The 20,734-nt window shown below is 35.4% G+C and overlaps 2 protein-coding genes across 6 annotated transcripts; one reads left to right on the top strand and one right to left on the bottom strand.

The window, feature by feature from the left end:
- Positions 1–3,851: 3,851 nt before the first annotated feature.
- LOC140013175 (protein YABBY 4-like) lies at positions 3,852–6,466 on the top strand. Of its 5 annotated transcripts, none has more exons than XM_072062270.1 (7): positions 3,863–4,302; positions 4,406–4,567; positions 4,671–4,788; positions 5,432–5,480; positions 5,598–5,673; positions 5,879–5,953; positions 6,065–6,466. In XM_072062270.1, exons 1-6 carry the CDS (start codon positions 4,114–4,116, stop codon positions 5,930–5,932), a joined length of 648 nt encoding a protein of 215 aa, XP_071918371.1. In that variant the 5' UTR covers positions 3,863–4,113; the 3' UTR covers positions 5,933–5,953; positions 6,065–6,466. The 5 variants fall into 5 exon arrangements, with proteins under 5 accessions (XP_071918373.1, XP_071918374.1, XP_071918371.1 ...); XM_072062271.1 differs by having other exon boundaries at positions 3,864–4,302; positions 6,101–6,466; XM_072062274.1 differs by having other exon boundaries at positions 3,872–4,224.
- A 5,931-nt stretch (positions 6,467–12,397) lies between these two features.
- LOC140013820 (monocopper oxidase-like protein SKU5) lies at positions 12,398–16,975 on the bottom strand. Its single transcript, XM_072063984.1, has 9 exons — positions 16,693–16,975; positions 16,270–16,379; positions 15,912–16,182; positions 15,656–15,794; positions 14,731–15,097; positions 13,912–14,277; positions 13,738–13,816; positions 12,874–13,073; positions 12,398–12,792 (listed from the first exon to the last, which is right to left on the bottom strand). Exons 1-9 carry the CDS (start codon positions 16,837–16,839, stop codon positions 12,690–12,692), a joined length of 1,782 nt encoding a protein of 593 aa, XP_071920085.1. The 5' UTR covers positions 16,840–16,975; the 3' UTR covers positions 12,398–12,689.
- Positions 16,976–20,734: the final 3,759 nt, after the last annotated feature.

Below are 20,734 nucleotides of genomic sequence, written 5' to 3'. Positions count from 1 at the left end.
CTAATATTTTTTCCCTCAAAAACAACCTAAAGAACCCCTATTTAGAGTTTCTTGAAGATGTATCCTAAATAGGGTAGAAATAGGCTTTACTGGAGTTGAAAATTTGCATTTTCTCCCATTTTTTTTATGAAGACCAGCCCAATATCTAGCACTGATCATTGGGCCAAGCTCAAAGCACAAAAGAATTTGGAGATGTTCGGCGCAAAATTGTTTGAGATGTCTAGTGCCGGTCATGGATCCGTCCGCAGATCGGTATGGATTCACACATGTATAATTAAAGCTCAAAAGCACCATCAATGAGGCCGAATCAGTTCTTACTCAAAACAAAAAAGTTGTAGCTTTTTGAATAAGCTTTGCAACGCCACAAGAATCAAGTCGTTTGGAGGTCTGGACACTGAAATATGTCTAAAATACTGAGACTTGGTTGTAAGACCATTGCAGGGCAACTATCAGTAATTTGGACTTTTGACTGTGAAAACATGAGAACCAAATTTTAATGTCTTCATAAGATTTGTATATAATTCTCTTAGCTTCAAATTAAATTAAGAATCATCTCAATCCAATTTGTGTAACTCAAGTTATTGCCAAAATACTGAAATATATCAATCCTGTCAAACCCTTTTTTCTTGACTTTTTCTACTTTCATTGCGTCTTCGTGCCACGTTTTTAGTTCATTTTCTCTCCAATTGAGCTTTTCACCTATTAGGACAATATAAGAGTCAAATTAAGTAGTTTTTACTCAAGATAAAGTTCAAAGAACATGGTTAACAAGCAACTTATATTTATAAATGCATTACAATTTACCTCCTGAGCTTTGACATCATTCAAAACGCATGGTTAGCCAATAAAGTTGGTCTTCGAAATATTATACGTGCTTCAAAATCTTTTTCCACCTTTCTGCCTCAACCATCATAGGATATATATCATACCATCAGCTTTCTCCAATTTTAAACACAATTTAAGACAATATACAAAAGGAAGCTAGGCCAAGATCATCAGTCAAACTCTATTTGTAACAAACAGAGGGGAAGAAATGATACAAAGATCAAGAAAACAGAACTGTCAGTAAGAATTAAGGAGACGGAGAAAAAATGTATGGTAATTTAGCTCAACCAAGGAGTTAACTGTAAAAGGAAAATAAAAATTAGCAAGAACTCCTCTCGCCCAAATTCTTGTCTGTGTATTTTACTTTTCTCCTTTGCTTGCTTAAAGATATGGCTGAACAACCTCCAGTACTAGATATATGTGTGAGAGAGAGGGTGAGGTCAACAACTTGCACATTGTGGGTGTGTGCGTGTGTATGTGTATTTATTTATTGAAGAGAGACTCCCGTCCAAACTTTATAAGAGAGAAGCCATAAAGGAAGAGTTTGAGAATTGAATCAAGGATTTCATTAATATCTGACTATTTTTCCTGCCAATTGAGTTTGGTTTTGGAGACACACTGTTGAATTTGTTTCTCATAATTGTGAAAGGTGGTCCGCTTGCATAGTGTTCAAGATGCATTGAAGCCTTTTAAGATCTTAAGCTTTATTTTTCCAAAGAATGTCACTGTTTTATCTGAAAGCCAGGAAATTTTGTACATCAAATCAATTCTGCACTTTAAACAGCGGGCAGTCTCCTTTCACATTTGATACCATGGATCTAATCACGACGTACGTTTTCTAGACTGTCCTTCATCGAACATTTCTTTTTTGGGCGTAAAAAATAATACTTTTGAAGACGATAAGGATCAAATTGAGTCGGCATATAAATGAGGAGCAGGTCCTTGACAGTCTAGCTCTATCCATTGCATGTAAAAGGGCTAAATAGGCAGAAGGCATTGGACTTTTTCTGTCAAAGAGTCTTTCTTTAAAAAAAAAATTAGGTGCAGATCTAAGAAACTCTTGGTTTGCAAACTTGAGTTTTTTGCCCTTAAATAACAATTAGTTTAAAAGATCAAATTGTGACGCCAAATTGATATCCTTCGTACGGATTCCAACCAGACTGAGTTATTATTATGTATGATAAGGGCATAGACAACAGAATGGCTATCGTATAGAAGTTAATGATTAAAATAACACCTTGAAAATATTTAAGGATTTTCATCAATCTTTAAAACCTAATATATAGAATATGTCAGAGACTACATAAATAGCCAAATGTAAAAGTTCTGTTACCACAAAATGAACTTTTTTGAAAAGTTGAGGGATTTGTGGTAGAAAGATGCACAACCAAATAGACTTTAGCAAATCAAATTTATTTCCTCATAGATGAACAGAATATTTTCAGCAACATAAGAGTTTCATTTGTCATTGATCTAATGAGCAACTTTAAGAGCGTCAAACCTTTACAGAGAAAATTCAATACAAACACACTAGATGAAAAAAAGAGCGTTAGGGTTTGCAGATGGGCATACTAACTAGGAAGATCCCAGTTATCCATGATCTATGTGGAGCAGGATCATGGATCTAGCCATGAACATCCAGCAAAATTAGCTAAAAAAGCATACAAAATGCTGCAATAGAACTTTAGTAAAGGACAAACAAAGTAAGGTTAAAATGGTTTTACTGACTCATAAATTCGTACCTGCATCTATGCAAGGACAGAAGGAATGAGTAGTCAAATCATTGGAGAAAAAATATTTTATGCCTGCCCCTGAGATATATCTCATAATTTAATAATCACGAAGGGTAAGTACACGAGAGCATATACTAGATACTCTGCTCATTGAAGAAAAGGAACCCTAAGGAGGCGCAGTCGGGCACGGAGGATGATGACCAAGACAATTTCATAATTGAGAAAACATTGGCTTGTTTGTCCGGGGGGCACAAGCGAGAGTCTTTACTCTTTACTGATCTATTCTTTATTAGGTAGCAAAAAGCAAGATAAATAAAAGGGCATTCTATCTATCTATCCATCCATCTATGCAAAACTGCAAAGCTAGCTAAATCACTGGTCTGAACACCCCATCTTAACTTTGAAAACAACAGGTGCGGAAGTGAAAGCTATACCTCCCATGCAAACGTCCCTTTCCGGCTCCTCTCTCCCACATCTGCCGCCTGCGCTTCATTGTCTCCATCTATCTTCCCCACAACACCCACACACACACACACACACACACATCGGGAATGCCAACCACACATGTTCTTTTCTTGTTCTCAAAATTATTACAGAATTATGCATGTATGATTGCATTGCATTGCACATGTATCTTCTATGAATCGACCCGGGCTGATGCCTGGATGCTTCAGTTATCAATAGTGGTTAATTTGCCAATAAACGTTAGTTTAATTGATAAGAACGGATTATTTTTTTTTTATTAAAAAACGTGTGTATTTAAATTTTATTGTCAATGTGAGATTATGTTAGATTGTTTGAATCTTGTTGTCAATATAATGGTATGCAACTTATGATTTTAAAATATGATTTGACTTGTAGTGGTGATTAGAGTTGATATTATTCAAACATTTTTTTAACAAAAAAAAAGTAGTGATTAATTTGTTACTTTTACAAATTGTGTTTGTATATTAATACTGCATTCTGTAAGTTCATCTCTAGATGATTATTTGCTCATCTTATCCATTGTTGGCTTAATATTTATAACTTTTTTAGGCTAATTCAATCTGTTAAAGTTAATACCAAGTCTCTTCACCCTTGATTTTTTATGCACATTCTACTATGCACATCCTACCATACGAGGGTTTGTGGGCTGAGTTGCATTTCGCTATTCGCATGCATGCGTTTTTTGATTGCATTACCGACCAAAAACAAGAAAGAGAAGAGAAAGATGACTAAAGGTTTTTCACTTTGGCCGCACTAGCATCACAAACTACTATTACTCATACGTCTCTAGATTGGATATATAGATTCTCCACTGCATCAAATAGAGACTTCTCTCTCTTTTCTTAGTATACAGCCTTTCTTTGTCTCTCTCCTTCGCTTCTTTCTTCTTCTATTGTGCTTGCTCCATTGTTTCATAACACAGTGATTAAAAAAAAAAAAAAAAAAAAAGAGGCAGATCCAAGAAGAGGTTGTTAATCTGTCAAAGCCATCAATCAATCAATCAATACCCCAGCAGTAGCCAATCCAATAAATTTTAAAAGATAGAGAGCTAAAGTGATCTCTCTCAACCATGTCCTCCTCTTCTACTAGTTCCACTACAACTACTTTGTCATTGGACCACCTCGCTTCTTCCGAGCAGCTGTGCTATGTCCATTGCAACATATGCGACACCGTCCTCGCGGTATACTGTTTCACTACTGGCATTTCTTCTCCCCTTTTTGATATTTTAATCAATCCATCCTTTTCCATTGATCCATCAGTAAGGAAAATTTTAGGGTTTCTGACTAAGTTTTTTTTTTCCTTCTTCCCTGACTATGCTAGAACTTGTGTTTTGTTAATTTGTTTGGTGCTTTTATTATTAGGTGAGTGTTCCATGTACAAGTTTGTTCCAAACTGTCACGGTCCGCTGCGGCCATTGCACTAATCTTTTGCCGGTGAACATGAGAGGGTTGCTCTTGCCTTCAGCTAACCAGCTCCATAATCACTTTGGCCATACATTCTTCTCTCCTTCCCCTAACTTTCTGGTAAATCAGCTGGAGAATTGTATGTTTGAAAATGTGCTTGCCCCTTGGAATTTGTGGTGTGCTGTTGTTGGGTAAAAATTTTAATGAAATAAGTGCATAGCAGGATCAAATCTCAAGCCCGACTCCCAACTTTCTGATGAATCAGACTACAGCAAGTGACTTCACTCTACCTCCTCAGACGGGATTCAGTGACCTTCCTAGGCCACCGGTTATGAACAGACGTGAGAAACATTTTCTTCCACTCTTTTTTCATTAAATGTAAAAGCGCATACCTATTTTTTGTGTAAAAATGTGTGTATGCTGTTGGGGGTGGGTTAAAATGCCTTGGCGCTTGGACACATTGGAGAGTGAGGAAAGCTTTATAAGATGAAAACTTGGTTAAATATGAGGAACGCTGTCCACTGTCCTTGAGTATTCCATGCACTTATTCAGATATTCCAAGAGATTCTCATGTTTGACTGCAAATTGCACTCAGTTAGCTGATAGAGACTAGAGAGTAAAATTTATGTTCGAGTGGATTGTGAGATCAATTTCCTTAAATGTTTACAGCCTTTAGGTTGAAGTTAAATGCACCTTTTTTTCTTTTCTTTTTTTTTCCCTCTTTGTTACTGAAAGAATTCTCAGGATTTACACTAAGAGTTGCTTTTGCCACCCAAGTATATATACAACAGCTAAATAACAGTTTAGTTAATTTGTCAAAAGAATTAACTTGATTAGGAGATTCTTTTTTCTTCCTCCTAAAACACGTGTGGTAGAATATCCATAGAGATGAAGAAATAGTGAAGACGCAGGAGTGAAATCATACATTATGGTGAAATAGTCACGCACATACTGACATTGTTGCACAATTAAATGACTTCTCAGCTCCAGAGAGGAGACAGAGAATCCCTTCTGCTTACAACCGATTCATCAAGTGAGTTATCATCACAAATCTGAAAAAGAAAAAAAAAATCTCCCCAAGGACCCTCTCTCTCTCTTTCTGATCATCTGGTGTGTGATTGGTCATGCTGTGCTTGCTTTACACTTACAGGGAGGAGATCCAACGCATTAAGGCAACAAATCCTGATATTAGCCATAGGGAGGCTTTCAGCGCAGCTGCAAAAAATGTACTACCATCTGTCTAGACAACTTCAGCTTCTCTTTTTCTCCTTCTTTCTTTGCAGACAAAAGTTTTAACTAGGGTTCTCTTTCTTTTCTTTTCTTTTTTTCTTTTTTTAGGGGGTTTTGGGTGGAGGGTACATTGCAAGTGGGGATGCGTTTAGGCTTACTAACTTTTCCATTGTCCTTATATTTGTTTCTTTTCTCCCACAGTGGGCTCACTTTCCTCATATTCAATTTGGTCTCATGCCTGATCAAACTGTCTAGAAAACCAAAGTGCGCCAACAGGTAAAGCATCATCTTTTGTTGAATATTAATGCTCTTTTTACAATGCCACATTAATTTTCAAATGCATTCATCCTTTCACTTTCTCAACCGGCCATTTTTTTGAGGAGACAGATGATGTCCTAATGAAGGATGAATTCTTTGCCGCAGCTAACATTGGCGTTTCCCCATACTAATTAAGAAGCAAGAAGCGAAGCACATTATGCTTTTGGCACTATCTTTTTCAGGGCTCTTGTGCAGAAACTTCTAGCTATGGCATGGATATGTTATGGATCTCTTGAGTGGTAGAGAAGATATTGAGGTCCAGATAACTACTCAAGTCTAACCCTTTGGTTTCTATTTAACTTGTCTGCCGTTGATCTCCACTAATGTGTTGATATGTTTGCAAGCTAGCATGTAGTAGGCCAAGTGTTAGTAGGAAATCGTGCTTCTTTAAACATTATTGCAGTGACCTTTTGCTTTAAGGACTTTTATCACTCTTCATGTTGGCGCTAAAGTAAACTGCTAATTTGTCTATTGGGTTCGTATTGTTGCGCAACTACAAAGATCATTGCATCTTTGTTTCTGTCTCTCCTCTTTGTTTTATTTTGTGGGTTTTTCTTTTTAAGAAAAAAGGGTGAATGGGATTACACAAATATAGGTTGATGATGTATTTCAGGTAGAACCAGTAGTTGCATTTTAGGCCATCATAAAATGTCCGATCGCAGGAGCGAGTGAAAGATTTAATAGTCAAGACAACTAGCTAAGCAAAGTGATAAAACTGCATATTTTGTTTGCCTGACTTGGAAGTTGGAACATCTCTGGAAAGCTTGTTCGTAAATAGACTAATCTGAGGAGCCACACCTGTAAATTGTTAAGAATGACATGCTGCGTAAGTTGAATGTAAAAATTCAATAGGTGTGAAATACACATAAGTGCAATAAATTGATTGAGAGCTTCGTCAAGTAAGATTTATGTAGACACCTTCGAAAAGGATGTTTGGGTTGCACACCAGCAAATAATCAATAGCTAGCTGGATAATAGTTTTCCTCGTTTATTAGTATTTTGTTGAAATCCTCCCGTCTGGACAAACAACAAATTAATTACCAGCTCAGAAGAATAAAATGAACAGATAGATTATATACTTGGTTGCAACTTAATCAATTAAATCGTTCAATTAATGCGAATGACCAGGGTTCGATCCCTGGCAACGGGTTATTAATTTATTTATTTTTTAAAAATTTTTTGTTCAATTCAAGCCTGTATCTGTGGGGGGAAAAAATGGAGTTAGGTCGAGTAAATGTTTGATACAAGTGCTTATTTAATTTTGAAAGCAGCCCTAACCTGTAAACCATGTATTCAATCTATTCCAGCCTAACTCTAACTCCGAGAATGTATGAATATCAGTTAAAGTTAACCATAGATAATCGTGGAAATAAGTAAACTCCATATTGCACGTAAGGAAGTACATGATAAGACTCAATAGAAGACGGAACTTCTCATGATTTAAGAACTGAAATTTTCAAGATGGCCTAGAAACCGAAATGGGCATCCAATTCCTACCCTCTGCCGTATGCACAGTAAGCTTCTACGTTTTTTTAGCCTACATGAGGTTACGCTTGCAAGAAATCAAGAAATTTCATCTTTTTACGCTTGAAGGTAACCATTTTGCGTATTTGAACATCTTCATCCAATGTCCAGCTAATACAGATTTTGCCCTCCCCATCCTTCTCTCTTTTTGCTTATCTTGAATGGGAGTGGTCTAACACATGAAACATGGTGTCCAAACCAATAGAGTACTTCTACGTACCGTAAAGAAATTGATTTATTACAAAGTTAATTGAAAATACCAACATTATTCAAGCTCTTTAACGGTTCACTAAATTATATAGGCTCTAAAACTTTTTGTGACAATTTCAAGAAATTCTAAACTTTTTATTAGTAATCATACTCCGTCCAAGCATTCTTCCAATATTGATATTCTTGCAATCACGAATCAGAACGGAAGAAGCATTAGTGAAAGTGTTGAAGGCTCGTATATTATGATAATTCATGACAGCCAGAAAAATCAAATATTGCCCAACTTTCTTGGAGCTGTTTACAACGAGAATAAGACTTAATGCTAAGTATCCTTGTTCATGGAAACGGGCGTTTCACGTCAACATAGTTCATTGTTTCTCCCTTGGAAGGGACAATAATAGAGAGTCCATTCAGAATCACTAACTATTAGAAAGTGACCTGCAGTTCATATAGGGTGCATTAGGTTAACATATAATTTACCTTTTGCTTTATATGTGTGTGTGTGTGTGTAAACTGAGAAAGGAGACTTATGCCATATGTATAAGGAGAAATGGAAAAAGAGAATGGTTTGAAAGTTGAAAGGGAAAAGTTCCTAATGAGCTACTATGTGTTGCTCCAAGTTAATTAAGGCGGACTTGTGTTCCAGGCACAAAATCTAAAGCTCGCTCATTACTTACCTATCTCTTAGTACTATGTTTCTCAAGTTGCCAATCAAACGTTAATTGATAATGGTTGACATTCAAATTATAAAAGTTAGACCAAATTCACTATTCTAGTCCAATTTCTCAATTACATAATGTGAATTTTTATCTATATTAATTACTTTAGATGACATACAGAGTAAATGATTGTTCCTTTTTTTTTTTTTTTTTTTTGTATGAAGAGATTTCGTTGGGTTTGATTGATCATTATTGACAAGTGATTCGACTCTGTCAATTGAACCAACTTGTGCTATTTACGCTGGTGGAGTAAATGATTGTCATACCCTGATAGGATATGAGTCTGCCTCGATTATGCACTTTGATGCCCCGTATAAGCATTAAGCAGTAGCCGTAACCAATTTAAGAAATAGGTGTTCACCAAAATTCTTGCCAATGTAAGGAAATGTAGATCCAAATGACATATTCTCTGAGTTTTGTAATTAAGGTTCCAACTTCGATGATATTATAACGTCACATGACAATTTGAAATATTGATTACATATAATTAGGGGCAAAGTAAATTTATAGCAAAAATAAGATGCAGTATTTTCCATTGTATATAATTAATATGAAGAATTAGAACTAGAAGCATAGACCCGCAAAACCCCTCAAACTCTATGGGAAAGACTTGATTCCAGGTTTATTTTCAATTTGAAAAGAAAATATTTATGAAAAGTTGCTTCCTAAAAATGTTTTTGCACATGAAACAGGAACAACCTGAGCAACCTTAATTAATCCCACCTTTGAAAGGCTGGCACCCTGGTCCTCATTAAAAGGAGAGTCTGTGTACGTAGCAGCACAGGTGACAGTAATTGGGAAAAAGCACCTCTCATGTGTCATTCTTTCGCATCTCTTTACTTTCCCTCTTTGGTTCATTGATTTTTATTGTTCACCAGCAAGAAACAGCGTTAAAAGTTATGCTCTAAAGTTAAATTTTAACTTACAGAGATGACCATAATTGAGAGATGTTTAAACAATAAGGACCCCCTTTTTGTTAGTGAGGTTAAAGAGCTTATCCAAAAGGAAAACTAAGATACCTTTGTTGAAAACCAGGCATGACATCAGCGCGTTAAGGAATAGTTGTATTCTGTGTCAATTGTGACAATTTTGCTGTTATGTTTATTGGAGTGGTCGGCACTGCAGAGTGTCAAAGTCTTGGGTTCGAATATATCTAGACAGTTCATAGTAGAATAACGGACATACTTATTTGTATTCATTTAATAAATAGATCAAAATAGGCATGCCATATATAGGTATGATTTTAAATAGATATGGGTATACCTAATTATCTTCTTATGACCTAGGTATGGTCTTAAATGGATATTCCAATTACCCATTTATGACCTATTTCAATTTTGCTTACCTTTTATTTTTGGATTTTTAACAAAAAATACTGACATTTTATTACGATAAAAAATTAAAGACATACCAAGTTAACCAATAAATATTTATACCCAAATAAATAAAAAGGATTTAAAAAACCAACCAATATTTTACATAACACAAAATGGTGATTATGATAAGTTGCAAATAATGTCATATTACAAGTATTGAAAATGTTGGGCTGCAAGTATTAACACAACCATTGAAGAGTCTACCTCAATTTTAGGAGGAGGAAAATAAGATAAGGAAACAAAGGAAAAAGAAAATAACAGAGAACATGTCTAGTAAGAAATAATTATTGGATTGGTTACAAATTCAAATTTATACACCTGACGCCCAGAAAAAGTTTGCATTTGAATGTGAAAATATCTTTAGATAGGTATGAATGGATAATACAAGTCAATCTAGTTAAACCAGCTAATTAAATGGGTTTAATTGAGTCACTCATTTAAAATTTAGGAAAGATGACCTGTTTCATCCGTCACATTTCACAAAAAATATTATATTCATCCCTTACTTTTAAAACTAAACAAATTCGTCCCTAACATTTGAAAATTGAAGTTATTACATCTCTGAACTCGACTTTTAATCTGAATCAAATCGTCCAATAACCTAGTAATAAATTTCAGGGATAAAATTGATAAATCACTCAACCAATTCCATCACATCCGCATGACATTTATTGAACCAAAAAAGGAAAAAGATAAAAAATTATAACATAAAAAGTCATTCTTTGTCTTGGAATGGTAAGGTTTTTTTTTTTTGGTAAATCTTTTCCTCCATCGTTAGTATATACACTTGTGAATCTAAATGTATACCATACATACAAAGTTTGGTGTTTAAATTTAAATTGAAATAATATGGCAAGTATCTAGATCCGTTGGTGTATTCAATAAAAATGTAGGAAAGATTAATCCTTTTTTTTATGTTATAATTTTTTATTTTTTCCTTTTGGATTCATTAAATTTCACGTGAATATCAAATTAAGTTAACCAAGTTATTTACCAATTATACCCTCAAAATTTGTAATCGGGTCGTTGGGTGATTGGATTCGGATTAAAAATTGACTTCACTGATGTAATAGTTTCAGTTTTTAAATATCAAGTATGAATTTACTTCATTTTAAAAGTGAATAATAAAAAAAATATTTTTATGAAATGTGAGAGACGAAACAGGTCATTTTCCCTTTGTTACTACATATTAGTGAGTTTTGAGCAGGTCATCTCCCCTTTATTACTACATATTGGTGAGTTTTCAGCGGGTCTGACTTAATAAGGTTGTCATTGACGCCCGGTTCAAATGCATTCCTATCTCCGACTGCCTTTACAGTATTATAATGGGTACCCCTGGCAGACGCAAGGAAGCATGCCATCCGCATAAAACGATATCTGATGGTAATTCAACATCCCAACCATATCCTGCCAAATTTGGCCCTTTTCCAGCAGCCAGTTGAGAAATCGTACATCTTTTCTTGTATCCATCCACATGAAAGTAGTCATCCCTAGATAAAGGAACCTCACAAATTAATCCACCAATCATGAGAACTATAATCTAGAATTTTTACTACTCCTTTGGTTTCTCCCAACTCTTTTTTCATGATTAAAAGAGCAAAAAGGAATGACCACCGCAGCTCATTCCCATGGGTATGATCATGGCAAATTTTAGCGTCATAAAATATTTGATTTGAGTCATAACTAATGAATTAGGAGCAGTAAGCCTACCACCATAGCTTACAAAAAGTACAGTGGAAACTAAAACCTTTTCCTACAAATATATCTGATTTATGCAACTATTTATGTAACCATTACCACACACCACTAGATTGAAATCTCGGAATTTTGAGGTCTCCTTCTCTACTAGAAAAAAAAAATTGAGCGAAATAAAAAAAAGATACCAGAGGCGCAAAACTATAAGATGAGCCATAGCACGTAGACCACCTTTGGCTGTTGGTTTTCTTTGGTCCACCCTCAAGCTTTCTTTGGGGCACGACTTCCAGCGTCCCAAAAGGCATTATACATGACAGCAGCTAGGTTCAATTGAGTGTGCACACTTAAATAAAGCGTCAAGTTTTGAGTGCCATCATCCACAAAACAAGTGTACAAGGTCTAAGCCTAACCGAAAACCAGCATGGACGGGGCCTGAGGAGGTTAGGCATCCCAGCTGAATTGAAGGAAAATGGTCCCAAATGAGGAAAATGCTAGTACTAGTACTGGTGCATTTAGAATCAGACGGCAGAAGAACCAGGCACCAGCCAGGCTGGCCTCCTCAGCCAATGGACTTCATGACCTGTAAATCCACGGTTTCCTTAAATGGTCCTACACTGTCAGGATTGATCTTGTGCTTGAAACTCTGGAATATGGGACCAACCAAGTAGTGATAAACCACAAGCAGCAGCTATTGCAATATATATTGAACAAATCCCTGAACATAAAGTTTAAGTCTCAAGAAAACCTGATTCTTGAGAGTACCCCAGCAAAGAGAGGATTAAATATATGCATATTGTGCAGGTGAAAGCCAAATTGAACAAGCTATTTATAGGAGAACAACAACTAAGTTCTTTTCACGTTTAAGTAAACAATGTAAATGAACTCCGCGAAAGAAATATTAGTCCTTTCATGCTGATTAAACGACGACTGTTAGATTGTATTACAACTTGATTAACTGTAAAAATTGCATAAATCACAAATATTAAAAGAATGATAATTCCAATAAATTAACAAGGATCCCGGGAGCATTTAATACAACCGGAAAGCAAAGAAATTACATGTCAAAATATGAAATTTCATATAAACAAAACTACAATTACACACCTACTCTGACAACACAAACCTCACTAAGCAAAGCCAGGCTCCCGCATGCAGCAGAAATAAGCACTTCTATTGGAATATGGTGATTAACATGGAAATCATTAGCAGCAGAGTAAAACATAGCTCTGACCGATTGACCATGATCGATGTAGCCAAAGATATATCTTGTGGCCTGAAGATGATAAGGTACACGTTAGAATTAGTCTATAAGAAGTGAACAACAGAAGATGTCAAAGAGAGAAAATTAACATACTTTTGCAATTTGCCTAGAGCACCACAAAACAGAGCATTATCTGGGATAGGCAACTCTGTTTTGTTCGTTGCCTCTGGATTAACAACTCTGACATATGTCTCTTGGCCAAGATACCATGAGTCAAGGTTCTCTGTTCTAAGGTTCCAAACTCCAACATTATCAAGGGAGACCAGAACAGCTGTCCAAGCCCCAGGGAACACCTGAACAACAAAAACACAATAGGCTGATAGTCAAAAACTAAACAGACAACACCATTTTAGATGCATAGCCATAGCAAATCAATTCTGAGCAAGCAAAACTTACTCTAACCAGTAATTATTTGTCCAGAGCATTCATTAACTTTCTTTTTTTTTTTCTTTTTTCTGTTTGTTTGGCTGAGAACTGAAAATTGGGAGTAGTCCATACAGTTTATGGAAGATCTTAACTTTGCATACTGTTGATGATATTATTAACATGAAATTGCAGATATGCAGTACATCATGCGTGAAAGAGTACTACTGAAGTAAAACTTTGATTTAGATGACAGTAACAGAAAAATCTGAGGAATCGGAAGATGCATCATTATTGCAGCATAGACTAATAAATACAATTGGCAGGAGCCAAATGTGAATCTTAATTGGATCAGTCACTTTCTCTTGACACCTGCATTATAATACAGGGAATATCTCACTATTAGGGACATTGTAGATGTGAATAACTTGCAGGTTATCTAAGCAGGATAAGAGAATCCTGAAATAAGTGGTTTGATTAAAACAAGCATAACATTTAGTAGATGATTTACCAATTCAAGGAACTCCAGAATGATAACATTAAGTTTGCGTTGAGAAATTTAACAAACTAAACCCAACAGTCTTCAACACGCACCTGAGTTGTAACGCGAGCAATGCCATCCCACTTGTTGTATGTTCCTCTGCTATTCTCAGTCCACTCACCAAAATCCATTCTGCAATTGATTGAAAAGAGCATTCAGATGAAGATGAGCAAAAACAAGCTCAAGTTTATATCATCAAGGGCAACAGCAACAAGGCAGGATCCTACCCAACCACAAAAAAGTTATAGCCACTCATGTGATATGTATGCATCTTGGTATCATTGTTCTGCAGTATCACCTCCATAAACCCCCTATAAGTGCCATTGATAATTGAAGTTTCCATCCTAGGGGATCCTGTGAGTGGCCTGGTTGGAAAATCAAGTTTGTAGACACCCTTTACTTTATATTGGTCAGCAAGCCTGATGGGAGTTGCAGGATTAACAAATGAAACCCCACTGAGTGTTGCTCGTTGTTTGCCGTTTACAGTTACTGGTGGTTTATTTTTTAGTACATATACTTCGGTCACATTAATTGAACCATATCTGAAGGAACCTTGAGGGTTCGGGCGAGCACCACTAGCAGTCACATTCCACCTGCAAGATTTAACCACAACATATTCTTCTAGATGAGTTAAAGAAGCTAATCACATGCTGTGTAGATTTTAAGTAAACTTGGAAGATGCAAAACTATCTAAGTGTATCTAAACATTCCTAAATATAGGTATCTAATTTTAATGTTGCTACATGTATTTATGAAACTTCCGAGCAGCATCCTTTATTCAAACAAGCAAATTCTGATCCAGAGGAACAATTTATGAATTATAAATTAACTGCAATCATCTCATAAGCACCATAAGCACTGGCATTTCCTAATAATCCTGGTATTACCATGACTTGTCCATATTCTCTAAATAGTCTAAACACCAGAGTTCATAAATAACATCACATATTACAGAAGAAAAGATTCAAAGAACTTGGTTATTCAATAATGTGAACATAGGGGAACACTTTGCAATATACTATTGGGCGTTTGAAGGAGAGACAAACCTGATCGATCTAGCCTGGTTCATCGAGAAGGTTTTGTCAAACTGATCTTGCGGTGGGTCTGGAAGAGGACCAGATGCCTTTCCTTTCGAATTTGTATAGTGCAGGATTCCAACACCTGTGACTTTTTGCCATTGTGATTCATTCACCATCCTCGCACTTGTGACTATGTAGTAATCGCTACTTGCATTCTGATCCATGGTTACCAAAAAAGAGTATGATTGTCCAACATGAATGTCTAAGCTAGAATAATTCTGCTGCACTGTATATGATCCCTCTGTTTCAGCTAGAAGTAGGTTATGATTTTGAATTCTGAAGTTCAAACTAGTTGATATTCCAACATTGCTTACACGAATTCTATAGGTTTTTCCTGCACAATTTGGATGATTGACAAAAAGGAGGAATTAGAGCAGCAAAGTTTATGTACACTCATTGACTTGTGCATCTTATGATTTATAGTCAAGGATGCAACTTAACACAGACTCATGAAAAGCACACCCATCAACCAATAACAAGAGAAAGTGGGAGGGAGGAAGAGTTTCCACTCATGGAGACGGGGGCATACTGGAAACAACAGAAAAACCTTCATGCGATACTATATACAACAATCTGATACAGAACACCAACACACTGCATGTCATTTTCTGAATCAAAACCAAAAAAATGCAGAATTAATTCAGGTCAAACATATAAATAACTAAATACAAAGACAAACAACAGTTAACATTCCGGGTCCTATCCCGTGAAAAGCTGACAAAATCTACTGTCTTGCGGATTGAACTGCCAACAGGCAGCATCTTGTTTCGAAACAGGGTTAAATCAAATGAATCACTTTATGTATTAGGATATGAAGCAGATCTGACATTAACATTTTTCATACTATAGCACTAAAGCCCAAGAACAAGGAATGAGATGTTCCATTACCAACCTGGATGGACTTCAATTTTTTCATAGTCAATGCCATCAGGGACGAGAGAATCATTGTATCTATAAGGTCCTTTTCCATTAATCAATACGCCATCAGGAATCCCAAGATCTTTTCCAGAATTAAGATCTCTCCTTAGAGCCTGCAACCAAGTACAAAAGAAACCATAAAAAAGGTACTTTTAAAAGCTACATATCAGTCATTGCTCAAATACATGATATTTTATTTTATTTTTTTTATTTAAAAAAAAAAAACCTACCGTGTGGTTTCGAATGTACCAATCACCCATCACAATTGTAATATCACCATGAGGCGTATCAAAAGGAATTGGAATAATTTCCCTGTTATTGATGATAAAGCTTCCAAAGCCACCAGAGGCTCTCTGAAAGTTTATGGAAGGGAAGTAAAAGAAGCTACCAATCTGGTCCTTAACCTGAAACTGGTAAGTCCAGTTCCACTTTGGAGGTATGGGACAATTAGTCCCAAGCACCCCATCTTGCCATGAGCTCTTCCTCATAAATATACCAGACCTGTCAACACACCCACCCCAATATCCGAAATCTTTAGGAACATCTCAAAATACAAAATTCAAATAAAACCAACAGTAAATAGCATACCAATGCATAAGAAGATCTTCATCTAACTTGTTCTTCACATTGACAACAACATTGTAGTTAGTAGTAACGTTAATGGTAGGCCCTGGAAACTTTCCATTCACAGCAATAACCTGCAAGCGACAGCAATGCAGTTCAAGACCTTCAAAGTTCTCAGCTTTAAATAAGGAATGAAATAGACCAGCTCCAAGTTTTAATCTTTATCACGTTATTATTTAGATCTGAACAGAAAGATTCAAAATTTGAAAACAAACTGAAGCCGGACCATGATTGCCCACAAAAAAATAAAGCAAACCCACAAATTTGAAGCCGAAAAAAGGCACAAAATTGAACACATGCAAGCTTGAGCATCAGGACAATACAATGCAGCATACACAGAGAAGGCCTACAAAGAAACGGAAATAGAGATCTAGAAAAAGACATTACCTGCTGAGGGACACCAAGAGGAGAAGCAGTAATGTAAGAGACTACAAAATCAAAGTTAGCAAAGGGATCCTCAGCAGAGCAGAAGCCCACCAGAAGCCAAGTAGTAATGCAGATAAAAGAAAAAGCAGGAAAGCTGGAAGAAGCCATGAATTCACCTTTTGGTGTGAGTGTTGTACTCTCTGAAAAGGAAAAATAGCTGAAAATTTGTTTGCTTTATGGGGTTTACATTACCAGAGGGACAAGAGAAGGGGAAGAAGATGGAGAAAGAAAGAGACTGTAGTGACTAGCGAGTAGTGAGGCTGGTGGGCGTTTTTGGATTCGAGTGTAGCGTTCTCCGCCTTCGGAGCGAGTAGATATCACATAAGTTAAAATGTCATAAAGAGACCCAAAACGGCTCTCTTTTTCCTCTCCTTTTTTTTCCTTTGGGGTTTTGTTGCCTGTGACACAGTACTCGAAACTCACCTTGGCGATCGAGGTTTTATCCACGGTTCATATTGCTCGGAAAGATCAATCATTGAAGCCGACTCTCGAGTCTCAACACAATTTTGTAAATCATATGGAAAATTTATTTTCTGCGTCTTGATTAGTATAAATCCATTTTAGGTATTTGAACAATTGCATGGTATCTGAAAATGCATAACATTTCGTACGAGTTAAAAAAGTATAAAATGATTCTTTAAGATCAATGAAATAATCCTTAGTATTTATGAAAAAGAAAAATTATTTCAAACAACATTCAGCGATAATTTGGAGTCTCGACCATCACCAACAACATCAAAAGACTATTTTTATAATTTAGATTTAATCTATATATATATACTTACACGATAACTAATACCAAGTTCCTATTATAATTAATCGGTCACATGCTAGTTAAATCCTTTGATTTATAATTGATAATTAATGGATACAGCGCGACCAATCACATGCTAGATAAATCTTTTAATTTGTAATTGATAGTTTATGGATACAGGGCATGCGCAGCTATGATATAATGCGTTTATATCTGGTTATTATATTTCTTATCATAATCGATGTACACTTATGTAGATTGTTGTATTTTCTATAACATTTAGTAAATACAAACAGAATTAGTACCTTTGACTACTGAAAAGAAAAAGCAATAATTCCTAAAATAAAATGTATGTTATGTGGTGTATTTTTTTTTTCTTTGGTCAAAACATATATTATGTGGTGTAATTTTTATTTTTTTTTTTACGGAGACGACAACAGTTGTATAATCTAATCTATTCTATATTAAGGGGAGGGGGTGGACCTAACACGGCCCAGAAATAACCCGGAAAAGACTAAATCATCATCAAATCAAACGAATGCACAACACATTCGCCTGAATTTTTTTGAAATAAATCACTTAAACGTGACATTTTAGTGAATCCTTGCCTCTCGTCCCGCCAAGCTAGGTGTAGCCACCAGGCTAAAGGCTGGGGGTTTATTACGTGGTGTAATTAAAGCTAACAAATTTGCCAATTTCGTCTTGTGTGGGGTTGGGTGGTTGGTTGGAGGATAGAGAGTGGCGTATGTCGGTCCCAAATCGGCCCATGGGATTAATTATCATGCATGCGAGGGAGAGGAAGAGAAGGGCTGAGGCGCGTGAGTGAGAGAGAGAGTGAATATTCAAACAGAGAGAAAGAGCGCACAGAAATGCACTGTGCCAGCCATTGACCAGTTCAGATTTGGACATGAATTTGCTCTACACACGCTTGTTCTTTCATCGCTGTCATCGCAGGGGACGAAAAGAAAACAAATAAGTAAAATAAAATAAAGAAAGAGGAATTATTGATCAATAGGGGGCGTTCTTCTTCTTCTTTTTTCCTTTTTCTTTTGTTTTTGTGCAAAAAAAAAAATCTTAAGAAGGTTCTAGACTAAAATGTGATATATCAACTTTCAGAATTCTCTATGGATTTTGTAAATTTCAGAAGCAAAATATAGCAATAAAATATTAGACAAACTCGAGGTCCTATTTGATAATCTAACCAATTTAACACTTAAACTTAATAGATTCATATATTAATATGTTCAGACGCATTTGATAACAAAAAATAGAATATCAAAATTAATTAAGTGAAACTGAATTTTGTAGATAAAATTTATTCCAAAAAAAAAAGTAACAAGTTATATATTCAAATATATTAAATTTAATAAAATGCTCTTTTTGTGCTGGGCAATATTAAGGCATGATTATCTGCTTCTTGTTTAATTTGAATCTAAAAAAATTAGAGACATTAAACACTTTTTTTAACTATTTTTTATCTCATATATATATATATATATATATCACATTCCAAAAAACGTTATAGAATTATTTTTAAAAAAATTTCACAAATAATTTTCAAAGGAGAATAATATGGAAGAAATGCATAATTCAATATTTTGATATTTATACAGCCTGGGGGCCAATCTATATAGCTACAAGTTACTTTTAAACTATTAATCAAGTTGTGCAATTTTTTTTCCATAATTTACTTACAAAAAAGACTGCAACGACATTTTTAATCGACAAATACAGATACGAGAATTTCTAAAATTAAAATTAAGGGATCATCCTTTATTTTTTTTTTCTGTCGTTTATGTCGTACATGTTTGGTATAGGATTTTTCTTATTCTTATTTTTATTCTTTCTTGGCACAAATGATTTACTAGTACTTCAGACCAGGTCATCTCCCATAGCACAAAATTAAGACAATGGCTGAAGGCATTATTGAAAATATCATATCTTGCCCACCTTTGATTGACAAAACAAAACAAGGAAAAAAAGTTGTTGCATATGCTCAGATGACAGAGACAAGGAGTGAATCTATTGTGAGATGTGTACTAGATCTTTTCTTCTGATCTTGCAACACTGGACGTAGAAAAATATCGTGTACGTTGACTGGATCGATTTGATCTTCCAACTTTTTGTTGAATCCAAGATCCAAAAGCAAGAATTATTCACAAGGAAATAAACATAAACAGTAGACTATTCCACTTTTTTTTTTTTCATGAAAACAACTAGACATCTAACGCCGACAGCTTCGAAAATGATTCACACTCGTGGGCTTTTACAGGAACGAACAGCGCGCCCAGAAAACACCCCAAAAACTCTTACCTAGTACGTATATTGAGCCAGACTTAATTTAAGCACCATTAAAGCCCAAATCAAGTAATCAACTAAAAATAATCAGCCAATTAGAAACCGGCTTGCAAGTTGATCAGTAAACCAATTCAATTTGCGTGACATTTGAAGTTTCAAGTTTATCTTATTGTAACTGGATAAAAGATGTAATGCTGAATAAAAGGCTAGAATGCTTTTATTTTTTTAAGCGATAAATAAAAAATTTTGAATTCAAAATCTGCTACTTACAGCCTCTTTCATTTTGCTATCCGACCCAACCTGACCTACTCCGCTGGTTATAAAGCTTTTATTCCAGGGTAGAAAGCCTTCAATAATAGTTACTTCGCAATATGTAAAACTTAAAAATTAATCTTGGTTATATTGACTAACGTATACGCTGCATTAGCAGGGAGTAATGCATGTCGAAATTTACACTCAAATTTCACATGCATTATGTATTTAAACTGTTAACCTATACAAAAATGTTACTATAAAAAGATTAATCCAAAACTTTAAATAAAATAAAGATCCATGAATTACATTTACAGAGTTGAACCTATCTTAAATCTTAAGCACCCCTTCAAAATAAAAAAAAAATGCAAAAGACGAATAGTTTGAATTTTTGAGGTTTCGACAATTTGAATCACCGTTCAAAAGCAACAGACTTTGCGATTTGTACATCCGACATAGAAGTAAAGAATCTGAAACGCCAAAACGCACCAAAAAATGGAATAAGTAAAAAGTAAAGAAAAAGAAGAAATGATGAGAAGGCAAAAGACATCCGAGGAGGAGGGGGAGGGAGCAGATGGATACCATGGGGGCTATCCCACCAAAAGTTTCTCTCCCCATAAATAAATAAAACAATAATATCTTTCTGAAAGGTCCACATGATTGCCAGTCATCTGGGCCCGTGTGGGGCCCACAGGCCAT

This window comes from Coffea arabica, chromosome 8c, assembly GCF_036785885.1.
Source record: "Coffea arabica cultivar ET-39 chromosome 8c, Coffea Arabica ET-39 HiFi, whole genome shotgun sequence".
Classification (NCBI taxonomy): Eukaryota; Viridiplantae; Streptophyta; class Magnoliopsida; order Gentianales; family Rubiaceae; genus Coffea; species Coffea arabica.
The sequence above is the reverse complement of the archived record's forward strand: the minus strand, read 5'-3'. Positions and strand labels throughout refer to the sequence as shown.

Coding starts and splice junctions, on each gene's coding strand:
- LOC140013175 (XM_072062270.1), top strand. CDS start 4,114: ATGTCCTCCTCTTCTACTAGTTCCACTACAACTACTTTGTCATTGGAC. Junction 4,303..4,405: donor CCTTTTCCATTGATCCATCA/GTAAGGAAAATT, acceptor TTTTATTATTAG/GTGAGTGTTCCATGTACAAG. Junction 5,481..5,597: donor GCTTACAACCGATTCATCAA/GTGAGTTATCAT, acceptor TTACACTTACAG/GGAGGAGATCCAACGCATTA.
- LOC140013820 (XM_072063984.1), bottom strand. CDS start 16,839: ATGGCTTCTTCCAGCTTTCCTGCTTTTTCTTTTATCTGCATTACTACT. Junction 15,098..15,655: donor AAAAATTGAAGTCCATCCAG/GTTGGTAATGGA, acceptor CAAATTGTGCAG/GAAAAACCTATAGAATTCGT. Junction 13,817..13,911: donor TATAACTTTTTTGTGGTTGG/GTAGGATCCTGC, acceptor AATCAATTGCAG/AATGGATTTTGGTGAGTGGA.